The sequence below is a fragment of the Eumetopias jubatus genome, unplaced genomic scaffold (genome assembly GCF_037043125.1).
Source record: "Eumetopias jubatus isolate StellerSeaLion01/CBP00866 unplaced genomic scaffold, mEumJub1_p1.0 scaffold_17, whole genome shotgun sequence".
In the NCBI taxonomy this organism is placed as follows: domain Eukaryota; kingdom Metazoa; phylum Chordata; class Mammalia; order Carnivora; family Otariidae; genus Eumetopias; species Eumetopias jubatus.
This window is the reverse complement of record NW_028274823.1, coordinates 57732408-57756989: the sequence shown is the minus strand read 5'-3', so window position 1 is coordinate 57756989 and position 24582 is coordinate 57732408. Positions and strand designations below refer to the sequence as shown.

Sequence of the window (24582 nt, the reverse complement as noted above, 5' to 3'; positions counted from 1 at the left end):
CACGGGACTGTCCAGGAGGAGAGACAGACAACAGAAGGGCACAGGGCGGGAGCCCCGCCCTCTCCTCAGGGGAGCTGGGGAGGCTCCAGGGAGGGTGTAAGACCCCGCCCGGGGGCAGGGACACTGTGGGCAGTCAGGCCATCGTGTGTGAGAAGGCCCAGGTCATGAGCCAGCATGGAGCCGGCAGGCAGGAGATCCTATATAAACAAGAGGGGCGCCTTTGAGAGTTTAAGCTGGGGACTGTTGTGCTCAGATTTGATCGCTAGAAAAGTAACGGGGTTTCCAGTCGAGAGAAAACATGAGTCCACACTTTATAATCTGCACATCCCATTCCCCATACAGATAGCAATGATAGAATTTCACATTTAAAACTGGGAGACAGAGCCGTGCTGAGAGATAAGACAAACACACGTGTGGGGAGGGACAGAAGGGCAGCAGGCAGCGGCGGCAGGGCAGGTCGAAGCCAGCAGTGGGGCCAATCTCCAGGGTCCCGGGTTCTGTGCAGAACAGCCCAGGCTCCAGGCCCCGGGACACGGTGCCCCTGGTGTGCCCACGTACACGGTCAGAGTCAAGCCCGTCATGCCCACGGCCTCCTGTGTTTATGCGGACCAACTTCACGCAGCCGGCGCTGGGAAGGCAGCTGACACGGGGGTACACAAAGGCTGTCCACCCGGGTGCCCACCCTGGCGAGTGCAGCCATAAGTTCTCCAACACCGGACGTCACTAGGAAACACTTCTCAGAGACTAGGGGGGCATCATATTATTTCAAGTCAATCTTTCAAACCAACCGCTCACACTGCTCCGGAACGCAACAGACACCCATTTGTGTTACAAACACTGTCCCTAGCGGCCATGACCTGCCCAAACCGCCCCAGGCTCCCAGAGCAAGGCCAGGACCCTCGCCACACCCCGTCCCTTGAGGGGCAGAGAGCCCTGGCCTCACAAGGAGGCTGGCATAGGGCGGCGGTGCTCAGCTGCGGCCACCACGGCCCCAGGCAGCGGGAGAACGGCCAGTGGATCCGACTGGACCGCTGGGGACCGGCCTGGGGGCCTAGAAAGGAGTACGAACGGGAACAATGAGACGAGGCTGGCATTACTGAACTGCACAGCCCGTTTTGAACCCCTGCTCCCAAGGGGGGCTCCTCAGGTATGTCGAGGCGACCGGAAGACAGTCCCCAGCCATCGGGGGGGGTGCGACCAAGCAGCACAGCGCTTCTCCGTTTACGGAGGGCCCTAAACCACTCGTGCACAAGTCCTGCACTAGACCCACTGAGCCGGGCCCCAGGGTCAGGGCCGGGCCGCAGGGCTTCCCTATTTGCTGAAAGCTGCTGCAGTCCTTTCCTACCACCGCTGTAACGAGTCAGTGTTACTAACACTACAGAGCAGCTGCTGGGCTGGGCCAGGCCTGGCTCCTGGCCGTGTCGCTCCCCGCTATGCTCTGTCCCCCCATCACCTGCTCCTACCTTTCACCTTCCTGCCCGCCCCCCTCTGCCCCGCTTAGAAGGACCCAGGTGATTACATTTAGGGCACGCCCCCATAATCCCGGATAATCCCCCCATCTCGAGAGCCTTCACTAAATCACCTCTGCAAAGCCCCTCTTGCCATGTAAGGCAACGCTCCCAGGTTCCAGGGATCTGGACGTGGACATCTGGGGGAGGCCATTCCTCAGCCGTCAGAGATGATTCTGATGGGTACCTCTCCCTGGGAACCATGGTCACTAGGTAGCCGGGTGCCCACTGTCCACAGCAAGCCCAACAGGGCTCCCGCTCTCCGGCAGACGTCCGTCGCATCAGAGGTGCCCAGCCAGCTCCTCTCGCTTCCCCGTCCGCACACATCTGAGAGGCCTCCGTGAGGTCAGGCCTCAGCCCCTGGCTGAAGGTGAAGGTGTGGGAACTAACCCGCAGTGTTTCTCTCCTGTCCCAGCCGCTGTCAGCCAATCCAGCGGACTTGCAGCCAAATTTGTCATCCACTGTCACATCCCTCAGTGGGGCTCCGACAAATGTGAAGAACAGCTTGAAGAGACCATCAAAAACTGCCTGTCGGCGGCAGAGGACAAGAAACTCAAGTCCGTGGCGTTCCCACCGTTCCCCAGCGGCAGGTAAGACGCGCTCCTCCAGGCGGGCGGGGGAGGCCGGGAGTCCCTGAAACCCAGAGAAGGGCAGTGTTGGAGAGGAGCGGGGGGCGGAGCTTCTCCGAGAGGCTGCCATGGTCAGTGCCCACATCCCCAGCAGCTGCCCCCGTCAGAACACGTGATCGGAAGACCCCAGGCTCGGGGCTCAGCCGGTTAGGCGTCCGAGCCTTGATCACGGCTCAGGTCATGATCCCAGGGTTGGTCGTGAGCCTCGCCTTGGGCTCCACGCTGGTTGAGGAGCCTACTTAAAAGAAAAGGAAACACCAGGCTCAAAGGCCTTGCTACTCCGAGTGTGGTCCGTGGCCTGGCCTCGGTGACTCAGCTGTGTTAGAACATTGGAGTGCGGAACCCCAGACCCCCCTCCCCCAGCACTCCCGCCCCCGAAGGCCCGGGGGTCGTGGGGTGCCAGGGTGGAGGGGAGGAGGGCCTGGAGGCCGAGGCCCTCACAGACACACCCAGAGAATGACAGGCTCTGCTCTGGGAGTTAGGAGAAGCAATGGTTCTGATTGTCAGGGACCCCGGCTGACGGCGAGAGCCACAGCAGGCGGGGAAGGAGGTTGTCCGTCCTCACAGGTAGTCTGTCCTCTCCCGTCACACTCGTAGTTAAAGCGAGCTATCGCTTCCATTTTGAACACGCTCTCTCTTGAGAGGTGCCCCTCTGCAACATAGATAGGGCTTACACACTAAAGATGTTCTCGCAGGGGGAGGCTCGGAGGGGAACCGTGAGGCCTAGCTTCCTGCTGTCATCCCATCTCAAGCTGAGCAAGCAGCGCGGGGGCTCTGCAGCCTGGCCCAGAGGCACCGCGGGCTGAGTTCTTTGTGGAGCCGGGACCACGTGTCCTGGTGGGTTCTGAGCTGGGACACTACATACGAGCGAGAATTCCTGTCAGGCAGGCTCATCCCGCCCCCACCCGAGGGGGCTCGGTGGCCGACTCCAGAGGACTATGCTGGCTGTGTCCCCGGAGGCGGATGCCGTGGCCCAGCCCCCTGGCCCTGTCCAGAGTCCCCCACACTCGGATCACAGCTGCACGTCCCTGTGGGTCAGTGGGAGGGGCACTCGGCGCACACAAAGGAGTTAGGAGACGCACTTCTGAGCGTACATTTTTCCCCTTTCACCAACGACCTGACACCCTAGAGCGGTTTCGAGGGAGCTGTGCGTTTTTGAACACCAGTGATTTCAGACGCCGAGCTGGTCATGGTTTTAAAGCCCGGCTCGACTTGAGGCCGGGGACAGCGATTCATCCGAGCACGAGCGCTGCTCAGCGGCCAGCCCCATGCCTTGGGCTGAACGTACCGTGCCTGTCAGAGCCAGCGTGGCTCTCGTAAAGCAGGGCCTGCCTGCCGCGTCCCAGGCTGCCCCTCCGCCTCGGGGCAAAGGAGGTGGCACGGGACCCCGCCTGCCCACGGTGAGACCCCGTGAGACAGAACCAAAAGGCCTGGTGCTGAGATCAGAAGGCACCGAGCTGCCCCCGCCCCGGGCTGAGGGCCCAGTTACCCCGTGGGTCCTGGGAACCAAAGTGACATCAGCTCTTCTTTTCCTCCGGCACAGAAACTGCTTCCCCAAACAGACGGCCGCCCAGGTGACCCTCAAAGCCATCTCGGCCCACTTTGACGACTCGAGCGCGTCCTCGCTGAAGAATGTCTACTTCCTGCTCTTTGACAGTGAAAGCATTGGCATCTACGTGCAGGAGATGGCCAAGCTCGACACCAAGTAGCCGCCCGCCCGCCCGGCCGCGCTTGCCCTCGGAGCAGGATCCAAGTCACGGGAGTGGGGCTTTCTTTTTTAAAAGGAGAGAGGAAGGGTGACGGCAGGGGAGTGGAGGGCAGTTGGCAGGGCAGCGGGTCACGGGGGCCGCGGGAGCGGGGCCTGCCCACAGAAGGAGCCCTCTGCCTTTTCTATTCTCGTTTAAAAGAGCCTCCATCTGTAATTAACCAGGTCTCCACGAGGGGTTTCTTTCCATGTGTTCTCTTCCTGTTGTTTTAGAACTTTTTTAAAAGACAGACTTCGTTTTAGATTTATAGCATTGACTTTTACACACACACAAAAAAAAATCCTTTCAAAATTCTTAAAACCTTGTTTCTCCTTTTTGCAAGGGAGGAGGGCGTAAAAGTGGCTTGGGCTTTTGTTTGGCTGTCTGTGTTCGGTGGCGGCGAGAAGAAAATGAGAAAGGCGTCTCACTGGTGCTTTCCTTTTGTTTTTAGTGCCCCCCCCCCCCGCCATGACATCTGTATCTACTCCTAAAAAGATTTTGCTTCAGGCTTTTGTTTTGTTTTGTTTTTTAAAGAAAAAGAAAATGAAAGGAAAAAAAAAACAGAAGATCCAGTGTCTTTTCTTACAACACCATAGTCTTTTATTGCAACATTTTCCTCAGTTTAGAAAACTGTGTCCCCACGAGTGGACGCTTGTAAAATGTTATAAACAGAACAAGGCCTGTCACGCATGGGCTGAGACGCCCACCCTGCTAGGCCCCAGGTCAGACAGCATGGAATGGTCTGTGCTGCTCAGGCAGCAGGTCCTGCTTCCAGAAGGGGAGCCTGGTTGGCCTTGGTCCACAGGAAGGGAGTCCTGGGTGAAGCCTCCGGTGGGGCAGCCATCCTACGGCAGAGTGGCACAGGTCTCACGTAGGCCTAGGGAACAAATGGAACTGACCTGGGCCACAGCCCAGACAGGGAGGACTGAGAACCCCAGGGAGGCGGGGGTCCCCAGGACTCTGGCCAAGGACCCAGAGGTCACCATCAAAAGTGAGCAGGGCCTGCATTTATTCGGATGAAATCACCAACCACTTCCACCATGGAGATTTAACCTATGTCTTCCAAAACAGACCCCCTCCGATGGAAGTCCTCTCCCAGATAGAGGAGTCATTTATGTACCTTAACACGGAGGGTGGCAGGCTGGGCCCCCACAAGTGTCCCTGGGGTTGGCCAGGAAACCAGAAGCGCAGAACCCCAGAGGTTCTCACAGGGTCCCCCGCCCCCAGCATCAGCTGGAGTTTTGTCCCTTACAAAGTCAGCTGAGACAGCAGCCTAGAAGCACACAGGGGTTCACCGGGAAGCCCCCCTCTACTCCCTGAATGTGGGCCCAATGGCAACCCACCCAAGGGTCCCGTTAGCTCAGCTGCCTCTCCTTAACTTCTCCAGCGGCTGGCAGGCAGGCCAGGCTTCAGTCTTAACCCACTAGCTTTGTAAAAACTCACTCTCGGTTAGGACGGGCTAACCGGGAGGGGAGTCTATCTAATTCTTCCTTCTTGAATATAACCTATGGTATATAAGCAGGACCTAGAAAAGGAAATATAGAAAGTTTCGTGAAAATGAAAGACTGTACGGACTAATAGTTTGAAATTAGGCTCCTATTAACAACCTGAGTATTGCGGAATGCATGGGCTTTCCCTCCCAGGATGGGACGGGAGAGGCCAGGATGCAGGCCATCTCTACCCCAGCTCCCCTTCCTTAGCTGGGCTCACCATGCAGGCTCCGCTTCCTGCCCTAACAGACAGCATGCTAGCCACCAGAAGACCCTGCTCTCTCCTGCTCTGAGAGCCCTGAACACCAACACATGCGCACACACACAAACATGCACGCACACGCACAAGGAGCCTGGGGTAGAGAAGGCCGGCTATACCCTCCCCAGGACCAAGTGAGCCCCTCAGCCAGCACAGCTGCAGGCCGAACTCTCCAAACCCAGAAAGAATCCTCTAGGAAGTGTCTTTTTTCCAATGGCTCGCTCTCTCTCCCTCTCCCGGTTTTGGCTTTCTGTAAGTTGTGTGTCTGATCAGTATACCCCTGGCGTCTTACTCCAGGAAAAGGGCTCCTGCCCTTTGGCATTCGTCAGGCGGGTACCGCTTGTCAAGCAATCTGTCCCCCCGGCAGTACCTTGTCTCCCGCCCTGCTCCGGCTCAAGGTGGAGACTGCCGCATGGTCTTCCAGCTTGAGGAGACGAACAGGTCCCGGCTCTTGGCCAGCCGAACCATGAACCGCCCCACGTAGAAGCCACTGATCTGGCCCACGCCGTCGTTTCTCCCCATGGCCAGGAGGAATGTCAGCGCCCCTGTGGAGCAGACACGTGCGCACAAACCAGATCCCCGCTCGCCATCCGTGGGCCTGCAAGTCCCAGGGCACAAACCCTCCCGGGGCCTCCCATGTAAGGACAGGGAAATGCATAAGACTTTTGGGAAGATGGGCGAGGCCCTGAGGTATGCGGGGCTTCCTTACCTGGCTTGTAGGCCTTGAGGGGCCTCTGTTTCATGGAGTTGACGATGTTGGCCACGGCAATGCTGGCATGGAGGCCAGCGTGATAAGCCATCTTGGGCTCCTTGACATCTGCACAGTCGCCAATGGCGTAGACGCGGCTGCAGCCCTCCACCTGGAGATGCTCGTTCACTCTCAGAGCGCCGTTGCTGGCCAGGTGACTATCTGCCGGGCAAAGCCAACCCAGAAACCCTGTCACGTGGCCAGTAGAACACGGAGAAGATATCCCTCTGGTGCTGGGTAAGCCACCCTCCAAAGGCACATCCTCAAGAGGCAAACATCCACCAAATTTAGTTCTGCCTCAAGTCCCCACCTCAGAACTCTTCCTGCAAAGTCAAGGTTACTATTCCAGGATGGAAACCGGCAGCACGTGCCATTTTATACAACATGTATGACTCTGTAAAGTCACTGCAGGACAGTGACTATGCTGCAACTCAGCCAAGTCTTGAATTTCCCTTTGAACATGGATCAGATTTTTTAAGTCAATGCAGGGCTCTAGTAAATGATAAACTTTTTAAGGGACTTAAAAGAATTATTTTTGAAAATATAACATTAAGACAAAGGGGTATAAAATTCTGGGATCTCTGGCCACTATAGGCACTCAATCCCACCCCCACGCATGGCCTGGACTAGCTTCCTTCTTCTGGGATCCGCCAGTTCTTTCCCGCAGGACCCACACAGGTGCTCCTTGTCCAGGAGGGTGCTATGGAGTAAACGATGGCGACCTGGGGACAGAGCAATCATGGGGCCTGAGGAAGAGTCACAGAGTCTCCAGCTCACACACGGAGGCCAGGACTCCACCCCCGCCCCCCCCAGCCTCCAGTTAGCTGGGGAGTTCACTATTGAACCTGAGGCCACATTATTTCCTCTACTCCCCAAATGGTCATTCCAAGCTCAGTGGCCAAAGGTCTGGATCAGGGTCTGGGGAAAACAGCACACCTGTGAATAAAGAGTAAAAAGCCTAACCCAGGAATTTCGTCCCCTCCATGTTCACAAAAAGTGAAACAACGGATCTTTCCTTCGCTCTGAAACCTGTTCCCGGCTCTCACCACGAGGGGGCGGGCTCCGATTTTTGAAAGACTGGTCACTTAGGCCACCTTGGCCTAAGTCATGGCCACAATGCAGGAAGCGTAGCAAGAGTGGACCCAGGCCTGAATGTAAAGTTTGATGTCACCATTCAGAAGAGACCTGAGCTGTTGGGAGGGAGTGGGGAGGAAGGCAGGGCGACGCTGATTCCCGGGGGCAGAGGCCCGCAGGGCCTGCAGCGGCCGGACAGTGAGAAGGCGGCCTGCGGAGCGGGCCCCGGCTCCTGCTTACCGAATGCACTGTGGTAGGCCGAGCTATTGATCTTAATACCGTTGCAGACGATCACCAAGTTGGTGGCCACCTCTGTGCCTTTGTCCGTGTGCACCTGGATGCACTCTCGATACTCGTTAAGAGGCAGATCCTCCAGGTTGCTCACCCGCTCACCTGTCAAGTGAGATCCATGAGCTGGAGGCCGGCAGGGGGTGGGCATGGCATCAAGGGGCCCAACAAAGCAATCCTTCCCTCCTGCCTTCCTTCCTGCCCCTCTGCCAGTCCACCCTGCTGCCCCAAGAAACAACAAGGTGGACATCCGACCCCCACAGCGGATCCAAAGGGAGGAAAGTTCCCAGAAGCAGTGTGGGGAAGCGAAGCTGAATTTCCCAAGAAGTTCTGGGAAAAGCTATTTGAAGAAAACTTCTACCACACCTCCCGGAATGTCAGCCACACCACCCTAACCAGGCAGCAAGACTCTCCAGGCGCACGGCCAACTAAGGTGAGAGCAAGGGAAGTCCAGAAGCTCGCCTACACTCTACACTGCCTCAGGGTAAAGGTGGTTGGTCACAGTACTGCACAGCCAGATACAAAGAGACCAAGAGTGGGGAGGGGTCTGCACAGGGCAGAAACGTCACCCCTCCCTGCGGAAAGCGCAGAGGCTGAGCCCAGTGAAGTGTGCCCGTCAGGGCGCCAGGTTTAGGGACCCACTGCCTAACCAAGCTGGGTGGTGCTCTCCCCTCCTGCTCTCGACAAAGCTCACACTCCTCAAACAAAAAATACAAAGCAAAAAAGCAAAAAAAAAAAAAAAAAAAAAGCCAGTCTACCACAGAGACATAATTCAGGTCAAATCCTTGAGGTGATTTTTTAAAGCACTCAGCAAAGTGGTACCACCTCCGCAGGACAGTGTGCCGCCTCCTGGCCTGGGGAGGCGGTGAGTACCAGGGCCTCTGCCCAGTCTGCAGACAGACACAACCTCCAGCTGGACAAGACTCAAATGCTCAACCCCAAAACCCAGAGGGCCCTCAAGCTGGGGCAGTGAGCCTCTGAGCCCGATCTCACCGGACCAGGGAGAGGGGCGGGGGCACGTACTCAGCAGGAGCTGCACGCCTTTCTGGAGCAGGATCTCCTTCGCTTCCTGCCGGACGCAGGGCAGGAGCTCCTTGTCGGCAAGGGCCACTTGGGAGTGGATGAGAGTGACCTGGACAAGCGACCACGGGGCAAAGAAAGAGCCACTGAGTCTTATAAAGAGAGGCTTACAAACGCGTCGGTCTGTCTCCCTCACCTCCTCCCCACCCGCCGGTTTACTGAGGCCCCAGAGAAGTCATCTGCCCAATGCCGGAACCAGGTAAGGCGAGCTGGGCCGGAGCCCACATCTAGTCTAGGACTGTCTCAGAAGGAGCCAGTGCTCCACAGCCCACAGCCACCCACCCCAGAGCCGCAGGGGGAATTATTTTCAAGCATTTCGGGCACTGATAATTACAGTCTATACATAAGCCATTGCCATTCTAGCTGCAAGTCAGGCTGGCGTTTATATTGCAGCCAGCTCTAACACTGGCACTTCCAACACGTCTACTTGCTGTCTGGGTTAGCACGGGGAAGCGGGGGCAGCCTGGCACGATGCTCGAAGCTCGGGCTTTAAAGCCAGACTGTCTGAGCGGAAGTCTCCTCTCAGATACTCACTCGGACACCTCCCAAAGAGTCCGTCAAACAGGGATCCAGTGCCACCCACAGGCAATTAGGCAATTTGTGACGATGAATTGAGAAAACATGTAGAAAGCACATACCTCAGCACATACTGAGTCCTGAATAAAGGGTGGACTGTCCACCAATGATAGACGTATGCAAGTCCTACTGAGTGGCTTACAACTTCAGCCTGGTCGTCACCCCATAAATCCAAATTTAAAAACTTTTACATCAATCACTCATAACAATGTCCAATACTTGGTCAGAGAACAGCCATATAATTAAATTAGCCCATATTAATCTTTTCAAAACCAACCTGCCATTGCCTCGGGAGAAAGAACCAACCACGGCATCCATGGGGTTCTCAGAAGCCGGTCTAGCATCAGCTGCAAGCAAGCTCTTGCCTCAAGGACCCATAATTACCGCTCGTCACTCGGCCCCCTCTGCCGAGCCTCTACCTCCTGTGAGGACAGTCTCTTTCTCTCCAGGGCTGCGGGCAGGTCCTCCATCCCCCCATCATTCAAGGGGCCCTCCTGCCATGGGCGCTGGCCAGTCCTTCCCCCGCACAGGCAGTGAGGGGGCTGCATGGCAGGGACCTCCCTGTGGCTACTCAGGCCAACGGCTACCGTCTCGTGAAGACCAGAGGGCTGCCGCTTGCCCCAGACAAAATGCCACCTGTGGGTTGTCTCTGACCAGGCCAGCTGCCACCAAACAGAGGGAATCAGTCTACGTTTATGTCTCAAGAAGCTGAACACTGCAGGGGATGCGAGCTCACCTTCTGTAAGGTAGCCCTCCTGGGCTCACTGCCCCTGGTTGGACCAGAGGGCAGGCCCCCTCCCTGAATGAGGACCGGCCCCAGCTCTGCGGGACATCAGGGGACTCCCCACTGCAGAGAGTGGGGCCCGGAAAGCACGCGATCCTGCTCCGCGATCATGGATCGTGGCCCCGAGCCAATCCCCCGTGCTCCTTGCACAGAGACGCCCAGCTCTGAGAGTCCAAAGGCAAGGCTGCGTGCCCACCTCCTTCTCTGGGAATTCGGTTTTAACCTCCGCTGCCATCTCCACTCCGGCAGAGCCGCCTCCTACCACCACCACCGACTGTGAGCGCTGGACCTGGAGTGGAAGGAAGCGTGAAACGCACCCTCGGACCCAGCCTGCCCTGTAGCTCGGCCAGGGTGGGGGCTCCTTGGCCAAAGAAGAGCCCCAATTTGGGGTCCAAACGTGCTTCCTCAGGGCCAGGTCGTGCTGGGCGTCTCCCCACATGTTCTCGCTTGGTTCTTGCTTGGCCACCACCTGCCCACCACTCAGGTGACCACGGCCCAGGTCTGTCTGAGTTCATAGCCAGGATCCTAACCTCCACACTCACATCCGTTCATGATGGTGCAAGAGGCTCCCCAGGCTTCTCAGAAGCTTGGCAGGGCGGGCAGGACCCGGCCATAGTCACGCAGTTGCACTCGCCGTGGGATCCTTCTCTGGGGCTCCACTCCCCATCTTTCAGCAGTGCCAGACCCTGCCCACCCCTCACTGAAAACTGCTTGAGGTCACGGATCCACGCCCGCTCCGTAAAACACAAAGGCCTGTGCAAACGGGACCCCAAGAGAGACAAGTTGGGGATATGCCAGTCACTACATGAGGTCTGGGGTGCTCCTATCCAGGCTTCGATGAGAGACAAAGGTCCCCACCAGGGAGTCTCTTCCTACTAACTCTCTATCTCCACTGGCTGCGCCCAGGGGTCTCCTTGCTGCCACCCCACATGTCCCCACAGCGGTTCCCCTCTCCAGGGGCCCCACCTGACCCTCGCGGCCCCCCGCCGGCCAAGAGGCCACTCACCTGCTTCACCATGTCCTCATAGGCCTGGATAGCAGCCTCCCGGCTGGAAACCTGATTAAACTTGCCTGGAAAGAGCCCGGTGCTGCCAGTGGCCAGGATAAGGTGTGAGAAGGGCAGGGCCTGTGAGGGGCAGGAGAGAGGAGGTAAGGGCAGGCCTGGGCTTCTGCCTGCAATCGGGCCCACCGGGCAAGCAGCACTGGGTGGGAGAGGCCTGGGCACATCGCGGCCACCCTCCTCTGAAAGGAGCAAAACCATCACGCTGAGCAGGCCAAGGGGAAGCACTAGAACCCGGGCCATACCTAAGGGAGCAGCACGCGTCCTGCAGGGGCCGCCACGCACAGAACGTGTGCTCCCACGGCGGCGGGCAGGCTGGGCACAGGAGGCTGCTGTGCAGACAAGCAGAACTCTTAGCCTCCTGTGTGCAGTCCGTTCGGAACCTCTTAGGTATTTCCCAAGAAACTTCCCCTGCTCCCACAAAAAAAGGAAGGGAGGGAGGGAGGGAAATTCTGTTTGGAGCCTAAATATAGAAAAGTTGACAAAATCAGCACTGCTCTGGTGGGAGGGGGAGCGAAGGGGCTGTAGCCCTCTCAGCCCCTTCTCTGTGGGGCCCCAAGATGCCCTCATGGTCCCTCTTAGGGCTCTGGAAAGCACCACCCGAAGCACAGGACAAGGAGACTCAGTCATCTTTCCAACTGAGAGATTCCTCAGCCCTAAAATTAATTCAAGGAAGACAGATTCGCACGAAGTCACTGAGGACAGAAACTGTGTCCCCTAGGGCCAGGCTGGAGGTGGCCCTTACCACGGCACATGGCAGCTCCCTGAGGGATCCCCAGTCACTGCAGGGGTATGCCAGGCTCTGGGCTCTTCCCAGGGCTGGGGAATGCCGAGATGAGTGACAGCCTCTCTGCCCCAGCGACCTCCCAATCCAGGGGATGTGGAATCATGTGTGTGCCCAGCCTTTGATTCCACACAGCCAGGAGGGCTGGGGCCTGGTCTGGGACACTAGCTTTCAGAGTGTAGACTCTGGGGTGAAACTGTCTGGGTTCAAACCCTGGCTGAGTCTCTTACCAGCTGTGGGATCTTGAGCAAGCCATTTAACCTCTCGGTAAAGAGGCTATACCACCTCCCCCATGGAGTCATGGTGGGCATGAAGTGAAACTAAGTAAGGCTTGGGGCGCCTGCATGGCTCAGTCACTGGGCGTCTGCCTTCGGCTCAGGTCATGATCCCAGGGTCCTGGGATCGAGCCCCGCGTCGGGCTCCGTGCTCCGCAGGAAGCCTGCTTCTCCCTCTCCCACTCCCCCTGCTTGTGTTCCCTCTCTCGCTGTGTCTCTCTCTCTGTCAAATAAATAAATAAAATCTTTTTAAAAAAAAAAAAGAAAGAAAGAAACTAAGTAAGGCTAAGACAGTGCCTGGTGTATAGGAAAGGCTCAGGAAAAGTCTGCTGGGGCCAGGCCTTTGCTTATGAGGAATCTGCTATCCGGCCAGCACCATGGGGGCTATGGATGACTCTCCACCCTTGAGAACATCCAGGTCTCATCCCACCAGCAGCTGCGGCCCCCTGGGGGCCTCCTGAAGCCAGCTGAGGATCAGGTCAGCCCCCACCATGCTCACCTCACCATCCTCGAGCAGCACCGTCTGATTCTGCAGGTCTATCTCTATGACCAGCCCCTGCCGGAAGTTTTCCTTGAAGGTCACGGAGTAGGAAATGAATGTCTTTTTGGCAAACCCTGGGGAATGGGTGCAGAGGAGGTCAGAGAGTAAAACTGGGCTGCCTGCAGGAAGCCAGAATAACTCAACACCTTTCCTGAGGGGTAACCTTGGCCAAAGAGCTGAGCCGGTGGTATTGCAGACATACCACCGCCCCCTACGGCACCCACCGGGGCCTCACCAGGTCCCCAGAAGCTCCAGCTCTTACTTCTACAGCCTTGATACGGTAGCTGCTTAAGGCCAGTGACCTTAAGAATCTCCAGAATTTCTCTAAAGGTGGAATTTAGGCCTTGCCCTAAGTGGCGAAAACCACCCCCACACCCACAGTGGTGACAAGACCACTCTCACAAAGAAAGCCCCAGAAAAAGAGTCCATTACCACTTTCCACGGAGGCCCGGAGGGCTGCCACATTGTGATGAAAGGAGTCCTTCATGTCCACCAGCATGAAGGGGATGTTCAGAGCCTGCAGCTGGCTGGCAGCAGCTATGCCACCAAAGCCCCCACCCACGATCACCACGCGCACAGCTCCCACGTCCACGGACACCTGGGACCCCATCTCGAACCAGGCACTGCTGGGATAGGAGGAGAGACCACATCAGAATCAGGGGGCACAGGTGCCGGGGAGGGGGACACAGCAAGAGAGGGCTCAAATGACAAGACTCAATCTTTTAATTTATTATTTATTTTTATTTTTTGTAAACTCTACACCCAACGTGGGGCTCAAACTCATAACCCCAAGATCAGGAGTCACATTCTACTGACTGAGCCAGCCAGGTGCCTCATGACTTAATCTTTTAAATCATATAACCGTCCATTAAGGAAATTCCAATTTTGTAATATGTGAATTGAATTCCAAAGGAATAAGGTGTACCCTAATTCTACCCCAACCACCAGTTCCCTTCTCGGAGGCATCCGCTATTACCCAGTGTACATGAATCCCTCCAGATATTCTGTGCACCCACAATATTACTTTTTGCACACATCAAACAAATTGTTGTGTATTTTTTTCATTCAATATATTTGTTCCCTCGACAACGTGCATTAACTGAGTTCCTGCTTCTTGGCGTGCTCTGTGCTGTGGACATGCCATAATCACAGACGGACAGAGAGATATGAAAGGCAGGACTTGCAGACTTGCAGGGCCGGGTGGCTGAGGCTGATGAGGGGAGCTGTACAGTAACAAGAGGTGGGGGGGCATGCCCGTGGGGAACCGGCAGGCACAGACCATGTTAAGGGAACAAACCACACTTCTCTAAGTGCTGCACTGGGCAGACACCGGACTCCGCCCCGTACACAGGCCACCACCTTGAGCCCTAGGTTGAAGAGATCAATTAGCAGGTTATGCCGATCAACCCACAAAACAGGATGTGGTACCATGAAGGTCATGAGAGTAGGGTGGGGAAGGGGGGCCTGCGGTGGGCAGGTCACTCCACTGAGCATTCCTGGGACAGCAGAGGTGCACCAAGAGGGCTGAGCCACATCCCCCAGGAGAGGGGGGAGAAGGCAATGTCTCCCGGTAAGAAGGAGGGTGGGGGAGAAGCACTGATCACGCAGGCTCCGGTCAGAGGGAGTGGGGTGCCAGGTCCTGCCTGATGCCTGCGACAGGGGAGCGGTCACCTGCAAGAGCGTCTGCAGAGGGCAGAAGCCAGATCTGCAGGCCAAGTGTGCCCCAGGCTCACGCTCACACAGGGACTGCGGCAGCCTGACCAGTTCCTGGCAAACTGAGAACCAACTTTGGCTGAACCCCTAAGGAGCTAAAATTCAAGAACCACTGCCTGGCCCCAAGCTGGAAGCTGAAGGATGTGTAAGGCAGAGGACAGCATTGGGCTGGGTCACTAGACGCTGAACCGCTGAGCACAAAGGAAAAAGACAGTAGCAGTTTGCCTGGGCTTTCCTAGCCAGCCTGGGAGGCTGCCCACCACGAGGCTCAGCCTCCCGAGGGCCTGGGTCATCTGGTACGTCCCAGACTCTGCCTCTAGGGAGGGCGGAGGGGCTGGCCCGGGGCTGCAGTGAGGGGCCCCGTCCCCAGCCCAGCTTAGCCCCAGACAAGGGCACTCGTGGTGCAGGCCTCAGGGCTCGCTGGGGTGGGAGACCTGCTGCCTGAGGAGCTGAGACCCTGAGAGCATCCTGCGGAGAGATGCTGGCTCAAGGGCAACAGGCAATCAAACCTCCTCCTGGCCTGTGCCAGGCTCCAAGGAGAGGCAGGAATAAGCCAGGCCGCCGGAGAGCAATGCTAAGGCAAGAAAGCTTCCCCTGCACAGAAAGCAGCAAGAGAAGCTGATAGCTGCTGTGGGCTTCAGGGAGGGGATGTTCAGGACGAGGGGTGGGATACAGAGAGGGGGAGGGCAAGGAAATAAAAAATTGAACTTCACCTTTTTTTTTTTAACTTATTTAGGGGCGCCTGGGTGGCTCAGTCGTGAAGCGTCTGCCTTCAGCTCAGGTCATGATCCCAGGGTCCTGGGATCGAGCCCCGCGTCGGGCTCCCTGCTCACTGGGGAGCCTGCTTCTCCCTCTGCCTCCCTCTGCTCATGCTCGCTCGCTCTCTCTTGCTCACTCTCTCTCTCTCAAATAAATAATATTTTTTTTAAAAAAGGATTTTACTTATTTATTTGAGAGAGAGTGAAAGAGAACACAGAGGGAGAGAGCAGAGAGGGAGAGTGACAAGTAGACACCCCTTCCCGCTGAGCAGGGAGACAAACACAGGGCTCAATCCCAGGACCCCAAGATCATGACCTGGGCCAAAGGCAGACGCTTAACTGACTGAGCCACCCAGGTGCCCCAGAAATTGAACCCCAACCTTGAAGGTCAACCTTGAAGGACAGACGGCATGTTCCAAGCCATCTGGGACCCTCTCAGACAGCACTACAGGGAAGGGAAGGCCACTACTCTGTTCTACACCATCTGTGTGGCCTGGGGCACAATGCTTCCCCTCTCTGGGCCACCATTTACCCCCTGTAATGGGAGGGGACACCCTGAGATGTCCTTGCACACGTAAGTTTCCAGGACATGGTGACCCCCCCCAAGATGGCTCCCAGATCTTCCCCCACTTATACAGGCAGCTTAGGACCTCCAGGAACCTTTCTCATTGGTATTCAAATTCCCATTGTTTCATTTCTCCCCTGCGGGAGAGAGAACCTGGGGATGGGGCGGGGTGGAAGGGGTGGAGATTTGGCACAGGAAATTAGAAGAGATTTAACTTTGTTTCTCATTAGCTAAATGGTCCCCAGGGCATTGAGGCTTGTACATTCTACGCATTTTACAAATGAGGAAACAGTCCTCAGCAGGGCTCTGACCAAGACAAGTCCCCAGCAGTGCCACTTTCACGGCTCTAGGCCTTCAGAAAGGTAGTCCAGAGCTGGTCCCCTGAGTGTTCATCAGGCTGAATCCGCCAATTGGGCCAGAAAGAGAGTATTTCCTCGGGCCAGGACCCAAAAGAGGGCCTAGGGACCCAGCCAGAAGTCAGGAGAGGATCCCAGGAGCTGAGCAGAGCCTGTGAATGTGGAGGGCTATGGAAGAGGTGCATTTCACCTGCCCCGTTCAACACAGCCCCCTCTGTGCTAGCAGCCTGAAAGGAGGTTGGGGAGAACCCAGAGAACTCTGTTTCCCAGTTGGCTGGGCATGGGCACTGGAGAGGATACACAGCTTGCTGGGGAGACAGGGTCCACCATGGGTCAGGTCACTCCAGACCACCAGGGCAGCTCAAGGAGGAGCCCTGAAAAAGAGGGGGACCAGAGGCCTTCACCACCGAAGGCAAAGCTTAGGCCACAAAGTCCAGTGGCAGGAAGGGAGGGGTTGGAAGTTCAGGGAACGAGGTGGGGAGGCCAGGAGGGCAGGTGGCAGGGGCCAGCAGACCCATGTCACGCTGCCAGGGCCATTCTCAGGCCTACCCCCAGGCCGTAACCGCCAGGGTCTCCTTCCCAGGGAAGAAAGCCCCGCAACCCTAGCACAGGCCTGAGGGACAGTGGGTTGGCCAAAGGAGTTGAATCCCTGCCCCCTCAGCCCCCAAGGATCATCAGCTGGCTTCCCCAAAGGGCTAACCCTGGCCTCAGCTAACCCCTCTATGAAAGCAAACTGCTTCTCTGGACTCCCAGTGGAGGGACTGGGGCCTTAGGGCAGAGCCAGGCCCCTGAGGGGCTGCCATAGCTAAGCCAGGGGAGGGGAGGTGCTTTTACACTCCAAGCCGCCTGAGGCCTCTCCTGGAATCTGTCCCTCTCTCTCCCCTACTAGCCTCTGACACTCCCACTTGGGGAATGGGGGCTGGCAGCTCTCCAGCCCAGTCTACCCTTCCTCCTCAGCAGCCTCCCCTGCTCAAGGCTCTTGGACACACCAACGCTCCCTTGGCTCTTCCAGTGCCAAGTCTTGCCTGGCTCTGAGGGCGGCTAGACTCTGCTAGGCCACAGCCACTTGGGGACACCGAATCGTGGGCTTAAGCCAAAGACCTGCGTTCCCAGCTACATACCCTAAAGGCGCTCTCTGTCAAATAAATATATAAAATCTTCTTTAAAAAAAAAAAAAAGCCTAATCCCACTGTGAACGAGCAGACACTGACACCCAGCTACACAGGCACACAGACACGTAATGACTCCATCGGCTAGCATTCACTGTGCTTTCATCCAGACCTCTGTGCTGAACAGCTCGGGATTTCTGTCCCCATCTTGGAAACCAGTTTAATAATTTGTCTAAGTTCCACCCTCAACACTGACCGGAACTGCACTCCAAACCAAAATGCTAATGGTGGTCACCAGGTGATATTTCTACTTTCCTCTTTAAGCTTTTGTTTTGTTTTGTTTTTGTATTGCTTGAAAATTTTTAACTGAGTATGTCCTTTTTATAGAAATAATAAAGGTTTAAAACCAGGGCAGGCCTCCTTACCATCTATTTTTATAAGTTGAGATATTCCTATATTACACTAATTTAAAGTATACAATTCAGCGGTTGCTAGTACATTCATAAAGTTGTGCAACCATCACCACAATCTAATCCCAGAACATGTTCATCACTCCCCAAAATAACCTCTTACATTAGCAATCACTCCCCGTGCCCTTCTCCCTCCAGTCCTTGGCAACCACTCATCTCTGTCTCTACAGATTCACCTGCTCCCTACCTTTTGCGTCTGGCCTCCTTCCCTTAGCATAACGTTTCCAAGATTCATCCAAACTGCAGCATGTATCAGTATTCCTTCCTTCTTATGGCTAACATTCCATCGTATGGAGATACCACATTTTGTTTATCCATCCGTCAGTTGGGTTGTTCCCTCCTTTTGGCTGTTATGAATAATGCTCCTATGAACATCTGCGTACAAGTTTTCGTGTGGACATTTGTTTTTAATTCTCTTGAGGGTATTTGCCTAGGCGTGGGATAGCTAGGTCCTACGGTAACCCTAGATTTAACTTTTTTAGGAACTGCCAGACCCGTCATCTGATTTTGAACTGAACATCAAGCCAGAGTGACCCCAGAGAATCTTAACTACATCAGTCTAGACTCAGAATGTTAGCATAAAAGAAGATCCAAGAGAACAAATCCTAATTGTCCAGCAACTCTTATGGAATGCCACCTTTGCCACCTCCCCAACACACACACAATCTGGTTTACACTTGTATTTTCTCAGTAAATCCTGTTTTCTCTGCCAAAGACACCAGCCTGACTCCAGGGGGGTTCTTCTCCAATAATACAAGCAAGGGCCTGTTAGGAATCTACTGAGAAGTGAGGAAGTTACATTTGTGCCAAAGCTGTTAAGAGGTCATGCCTCAGAAGACAGAAGAACCATGTGGGCTCTGACCAAAGCAAGGACATGGCCCCAGCATTGCTTCATAGAGATTACAAATAAAACACGCGATTTTTTGAGTCATAACAGTTACACCAAGGGTAGATTTCCACAGCCATGCTTCCAGGTGGATGTCAGAATGAGGGGGCCACTAGAGTGTGGCTCACCCTGAACGTCCTCTCGCCACCTTGGGGAGGGGAGGGGCAGACAGCCACACTCACGGGTCAGGGAAGAGGGGGGCAGGCTGAGAGTTGCCATTCCATGGCCAGCCCTCCAGGAGATGCACACCGAATAACCAAAAAAGACTGATTTCTGAAGGAAGACAAAGCCTGAAGAGGGAGCTGTCCTTTCATGCCCCAGGAGGGAGCCGCTCTGGGCAGACAGACTCATTCAGGTGGCACATACACACTCACAGGGAAAACCAAGGCCCTGGAACTTGGACACCCTCCTGGGAGCAAGTCACTTGTGGTTCCCTCAACACCCTGACAAGAGTCTGCTCCCCACCTGTGTCTGGACCCTGGCTTTCTCATCTCACCACCAAAGACCAGGCTGGCCCTGGAGGGCAGCGACTCAGCCCAGCTCCACCCAGTACCCGCTAAGCAGTCCTGAACAAGACCAGGCCCAAGTCTCCTCCCCTGAGGTGGAAGCCCTCCAGATGCTGGCTTTGGCCCAGCGCTCCTTGGAGGGCTCCTCTCTAGGCGCAAGGGCGAGGGCAGGGCGGCCTGGGAGTCTGGGGTGCTAGAGTGGTCATACACACCTATACACACCAGCCTGAGCAGGCCTCCCGATATCTTACCTACAACCCGGCAGTAGGATTTTACCCGCTGGCCTTCGAACACAAGGCACGAGCTAGCCGCCACAGCTAAAAAGCCCTTTCCCAAACTGTCTGACCCTCTGTCCTGTGCCCGTCCCTCTGAGGGATCACCAGCTCCCCAGGGCCTCTCCCCTTCCCACCCTGACTGTACATCCAAAGGTCAGAGGGGCTCTTCCTGGAGGGGAAAGGCGGGTGTGTTTACTGGGGTAGGGGTGGGGGGAAAGGAAAGCGACCGACATCAGCCACTGGAAGCAGCTCCGTGTGGACTTCAGGCTTCCTGGCCTTCCCCAGCCCGGCCAGACTTAGTTCAGGACCACTGGCCTTTGTCCCCTTGGAACCTGGGGCTGCGTGGGGAGAGAAGCGGACCTCCTAGCGCACCCCGGAATCGGCAGGCACTCGGGTAAGCCCAGGTATTGACCCCCCACAAACGGGGGCTTTCCTCCTGCCCGGTAACACTAGTTTCCACCCAGCGGTGACCCTCGAGCCGTCCCAGGGTGGGGGCGTGAGGGAGGGGCCGCCCGTCTTACCCGGGATGACTTCGCGAAAGTTTCGAGGGGCGGATGGGGAGGGGGCGAGTTTGCCCTACCGTCGCCGTGACCAAACCTCCCAGTTTTCGTGTGCTGGGGGAACTGGGGTGAGGCAGGCCTGGGCTCGGTTACCCCGCACGAGCGCCCTCCCCCACGAGGGCCCAACGCCGGCGCACCGACCTCCGACGCCGTCCGCCGCGTCTTCCAGGCCCGGCGAGCCCCCTCCAGGCGTATGCGGGGCCGAGCGGGCGCAGGGACGCGGGGCCCCTAGACCCCGCCCCGTGCGCCACCCCGCCGGGCCGCCCCCGCCGCGTGCCCGGGGCTCCTCCCGCCGGACGTGGGCGTGGCTCGGCGCGCGCCCGCCCCCCGGCACCGCTCCCCGCACCCCCAGAAGGCGCCCCGGACACGCGGCCAGGCACCCGACCGCCCCGCCCCCGGCACCGTCCCCCGGAGGGCGTCCCGGGCACTGCGGCCGCGCACCTGCCCCCGGCCGTCCCCGCCCGCGAGAGCCCTAGCAACCAGGAACGCCTTCCGGGTGCCTCCGGCTTCGGCCGCCTTTCGGCCAGGCCCCTCGGAAGCTGCGGGAGCTCGGCGCGGCTCCGGGGCACTGGCGGAGCCACCTTGGGCGGCGGATCACCAGCCTCCGGCTGCACGCATGTAAATGCCAATCCGGGAGACCGCGCCGGGCACACCGCTGTAAGCCGGCACTGTGCCTGGTGCGGGGGAGGGCCAAGAGGGCAGGATGGAGAGCCAAACAGGCGCGGGTCGCGGTGTCCAGTCCGGGGTAAACACACAAAACTCGTATCGCTAACCGCAGTACCAAAGACCGGGGTTGCGCAAAGGAAGCGTGCCAAGGCCTCTCGCCAAGGATGAGAAGGGGTGGGCCCGGGGGAGGGGAGAGGCAGCTGTGCTCTGGGTATGCAAAGACCCAGAGGCAGGACAAAGAGCTGAGAAGGGGCGTTGCAGAGGCGGCCACGGGACAGAGTGGCCCCGCGTGGACAGGGTGTGCAGACCCCCAGGCCCTGGTGGAGATTGGCTGTGTCATCCCCAGGGCAGTGGGATGCCACTGCAGGGCTTTAGGCAGAAGAGTGACAGATCTGACCTATGTTCTCTAGCGAAAGGATGGGGGAGTGGCAGGGCTGCCTTGAAATTGGGGAACTAGTTAGGAGGGCAGTCCTGGAGACAAAGGAGCTTGACTGGGATCTGGAGAGAAGCGGACTGGTGCAAGCTACAGCCCACAACCTAGCAGTAGGATGTAGCCAATTTGGTGATGGATGAGCCATCTTCATCTATTTAATGCAAATATTAGCATCTACCCTAAGAGTTGTGGAAAAGATCCCATGAGATCATCTATGTGAAGTGTTTAGCTTGGTGCCTGGCCCACAGCAGCAAGCCCCACACGGCAGCCCTTTCTTATAGCTGTTTCATGTGGGCATATCATAGCCTGCCCAAGGCTACACGGTGTGTTGGCAACTTCGGGGTCCCAGCCCAATGCTCTTTCGAGTACTGCCCTCCATCTTCCCGGTTTTCACAAATATTCACATTAGCAGTGTGAACTGTTCTGTACCTTTTCCAAAATCTGTGGCCAAGGACCTTGTATCCCCTGGTATACCCCTGGTGAGGGGAGGGTTGTGATCAATGCCACCTAGAAGACGTTGGTGCCCAGAACCATCCTGAGCTGGAGGGAAGCTGGTGTCCTCCGGTGAGCGCCCTACTCACATTATTAGCCCACACAGTCCAGGCTTCTTTGGAATCCTTGCCTTTCCTATCCTGGCTGGCATCCTGCCCGCTGAATTTGGGCCGAAGAAGGGGATTCAGTCAGAGATATGGGAGTCTCTACCTCCTTCTCTCAGTCCCTGGGGCCCCAGGGAAGCAACCCCGCAGAAGGCTCATGCCTTCAAGGAACCTTCAGAGAACCACAGCGTGGATGCCCCAAGCCTTACATTTGTCCTGGCCTTTGCAAACTTCCAAATAGCTTTTATCTCCTCTTTTCCCTCCTGACACCCCTAGGGAAAAGTAGGGCTGAGGTTTCAACTCTGACACCAAGGAGGACAACAAGCATATTTGACCCACTTTTGGGGGCAGAGATGCTTTGCTGGACTGTGGATCCCCAGCATCTGGCATCAACCCCAGCACCTGGCTCCCTAGGAGTTTACTAATGTTTGTGTAAATGAATGATTTTTTTTAACAATTAAGGTATAATTCGCAAACCATAAAATTCCCTCTTTTAAAGTGTAGAGTTCAGTGGTGTTACACTGTGCAACCATCACCACTATCTAACTTCGGGACATTTCGTCATTCCAAAAAGATACCCCATACTCAATTCCCCAGGCCATTCACCCCACACCACTCCTCTCTTCCCACCCAACAGGGCCCAGAGCCGTGGGACTGAAAATCAGGGCTCCCTGCCTAACGGAAGACTTTTGTCTTTGAATTTGCAAGGGCCAGAAGTGGTAGGAAGGTATGGTTTGGGTGCCGAACCCTGGCAGGCGTATGGAACTTTAGTGATTAGTAGGAATGGTGGGCAGATTGTTTAACATCACAGAACCTAAGAGAAGGAAGCATTGCTGGCTCTCAGCCACGATGAGCCCACGTTTCCTGACAGACCACAGGTGGCTTTACAGCCAGGTCAGGGCTGGGGGGAGCTCCAAGGTACTGGGGTCAATTCAGGGGCCAGGAGAAACTGAGGCAGTACCCCCACTCGAGGAAGAAGCAACCCTTAAGTCTGGCGAGCCTGGTAAGCACCTTCCTTTGCCTCCTGTACTTCCAGCTACATGCATAAGCCTCAAAGGACAGGGGGAATCTCCCTGTTTCCTCTTTTCTCCCCCCAAATGTGGTTTGCTTATAGTGCTTCCATCTAGGGAAAGACTATATTCACGAGGATAGGTTCTACTACTGGGCCAAGTAGACCCTCGAATCAAAGGGCCCAAATACAACAGGAGGGCATTTCTTGCTGGGTATCAGTACCAGGCCAGTGGATTGGTTCATGAAGCTGCCCCCTGCACACAGCCATCCTGGAACTAGCCAGCCAGAGGCCATCTTTAACAAGTGGCTTCCAATGTCTCTTTTAGAGGTTGCCTCCATTCCATCAAGGGGAGGGGGTGAGGGCGCAAAGGTTGTTATAGCCAGGCCTGGAAGGGCTACCCCTCCCTTCTGCTCTCACTCCGGGAGCTGGAACTCATGGACACAGCCACTGAGAGAGGGGCCAGGAAATGCAGTCTAGCACAGACCCGGGAGGAAGAGGGACGCTGGTAAGCTGGGTCCCAGCCTCCCTGGTTTTCTCCCTGCACCTCTGCTTGTCTCTTCTTGGCCCCCTGGCGGGCTCCTGCTCTGCCTCTGTCCTGTCAACACTGGCGGCCCCAGGCCCTTCCCTGCTCCTGCACCCACAGCTTCAGGTGGCAGCACCCACAGCCTCATGGGCAAAGCAAACAGCTGTGCGGGGCTCCTGCCAGCCCAGGAACCCACCTCTGCAGGCGCGGCCCCAGCCGTAGCAAGGCATGAGAAGGTGATGGGCCCAATCAGACATCTGGTCTCTGGGGCATTTTTTTTTTTTTTAAGATTTTATTTATTTATTTGAGAGAGAGAGAATGAGAGAGAGCACGAGAGGGAAGAGGGTCAGAGGGAGAAGCAGACTCCCCGCCGAGCAGGGAGCCCGATGCGGGACTCAATCTCAGGACTCTAGGATCATGACCTGAGCCGAAGGCAGTCGCTTAACCAACTGAGCCACCCAGGCGCCCTCTGGGGCATTTCTTGAGGGAATTTGAAAACGGGGCATGTGATAAGGAGAGCTAGAGATCAAAGGGCATGGACAGAAGGGCCAGAATGTGGTTTGCCCCATGTGGTTACATGCACGCTGTGCTTACAAGGAAGGAAAGACCCTGCATGCAGAGGAGGCCAGAAGGGGGGAAATGAAGCAGAGAGGATGCCGAGTCCTCAGGCATCCCTAGTGGCCCCTAGAGCCTCCCCAGGTCAAGGAGGTTTCTGGCACCTGTCCACGAGGTTCTGAACACTAAACCTGTTTTTATTTAGGTAACAGAAGTGAGTCTTTGTTCCTAAGATCCAGCTTGGCAGGGTCCGCCAGCTCTCCACAGAGGTCATTCTATGGTGTGGGCGTCCTAGTGGGAAGCATCTGCCCAGCCAGGGACATTTCCCACCGCGCCCCTTGCTTCTGGGTGGGGCCAAGTTCTTGCAGAAGGCTGAAGGACCGTGAACAGGAGTGATATGCATCACTTCTGGTCTGATGCAGTTAAGAAGCAAGGGTGGCTTCCTTCCCTCTTCCTAATTAATATGGGAAACGAAGGCAGAAGAAAAATGGTTAAATTTCCTTACTACCTACAGCCCATTGACAAGTCCTTGAAATAGGCAGAGTGACCTTCCTCTAGGGACTCAAATGCCTCGATGTTAATACTTTGCTAAGGGCAAAAGGCAAGCCTATCCCAACCGCCCCCCAACCAGCCCTAGATCCTGTAAGTCTACTTTAACATATAAAATTCCCTTTAGAAATTTCCTTTATCTCTAAACCCCCCAGATACGTGTTGGCAATCAACCCCCCCCCCCGGCAGGTATATGGCCCATGGATATA

At 56.4% G+C, this 24582-nt stretch overlaps 2 protein-coding genes across 5 annotated transcripts in view; one reads left to right on the top strand and one right to left on the bottom strand.

Moving 5' to 3' along the window:
• MACROH2A2 (macroH2A.2 histone) overlaps positions 1 to 4257 on the top strand; it is a 29759-nt gene extending 25502 nt beyond the window's left edge. The window contains exons 7-8 of the mRNA XM_028109686.1: positions 1924 to 2098; positions 3681 to 4257. Coding sequence (XP_027965487.1) covers positions 1924 to 2098; positions 3681 to 3846 — 341 coding nt within the window. The 3' untranslated portion in view covers positions 3847 to 4257. The remainder of the gene's footprint in view (positions 1 to 1923; positions 2099 to 3680) is intronic.
• Positions 4258 to 4629: 372 nt separating this feature from the next.
• AIFM2 (AIF family member 2, ferroptosis suppressor) lies at positions 4630 to 20285 on the bottom strand. Of its 4 annotated transcripts, none has more exons than XM_028109599.2 (10): positions 20181 to 20285; positions 13274 to 13467; positions 12800 to 12915; positions 11188 to 11307; positions 10378 to 10470; positions 8765 to 8873; positions 7694 to 7846; positions 6341 to 6541; positions 6002 to 6176; positions 4630 to 4759 (listed from the first exon to the last, which is right to left on the bottom strand). In XM_028109599.2, the coding sequence occupies exons 2-9, from the start codon at positions 13449 to 13451 to the stop codon at positions 6025 to 6027; spliced, it is 1122 nt and encodes a 373-aa protein (XP_027965400.1). In that variant the 5' UTR covers positions 13452 to 13467; positions 20181 to 20285; the 3' UTR covers positions 4630 to 4759; positions 6002 to 6024. The 4 variants fall into 4 exon arrangements, with proteins under 4 accessions (XP_027965400.1, XP_027965401.1, XP_027965402.1 ...); XM_028109600.2 differs by having other exon boundaries at positions 13274 to 13464; XM_028109601.2 differs by lacking the exon at positions 20181 to 20285 and adding an exon at positions 20001 to 20145.
• Between the last annotated feature and the right edge of the window lie 4297 nt (positions 20286 to 24582).

Excerpts from the sequence above, each read along its gene's own strand:
- AIFM2 (XM_028109599.2), bottom strand. The coding sequence starts at position 13,451 with ATGGGGTCCCAGGTGTCCGTGGACGTGGGAGCTGTGCGCGTGGTGATC. Across the intron at positions 8,874-10,377 it reads CCGAATTCCCAGAGAAGGAG|GTCACTCTCATCCACTCCCA; the intron begins GTGGGCACGCAG and ends TCGCTTGTCCAG. Across the intron at positions 6,177-6,340 it reads CCTCAAGGCCTACAAGCCAG|GGGCGCTGACATTCCTCCTG; the intron begins GTAAGGAAGCCC and ends TCTGCTCCACAG.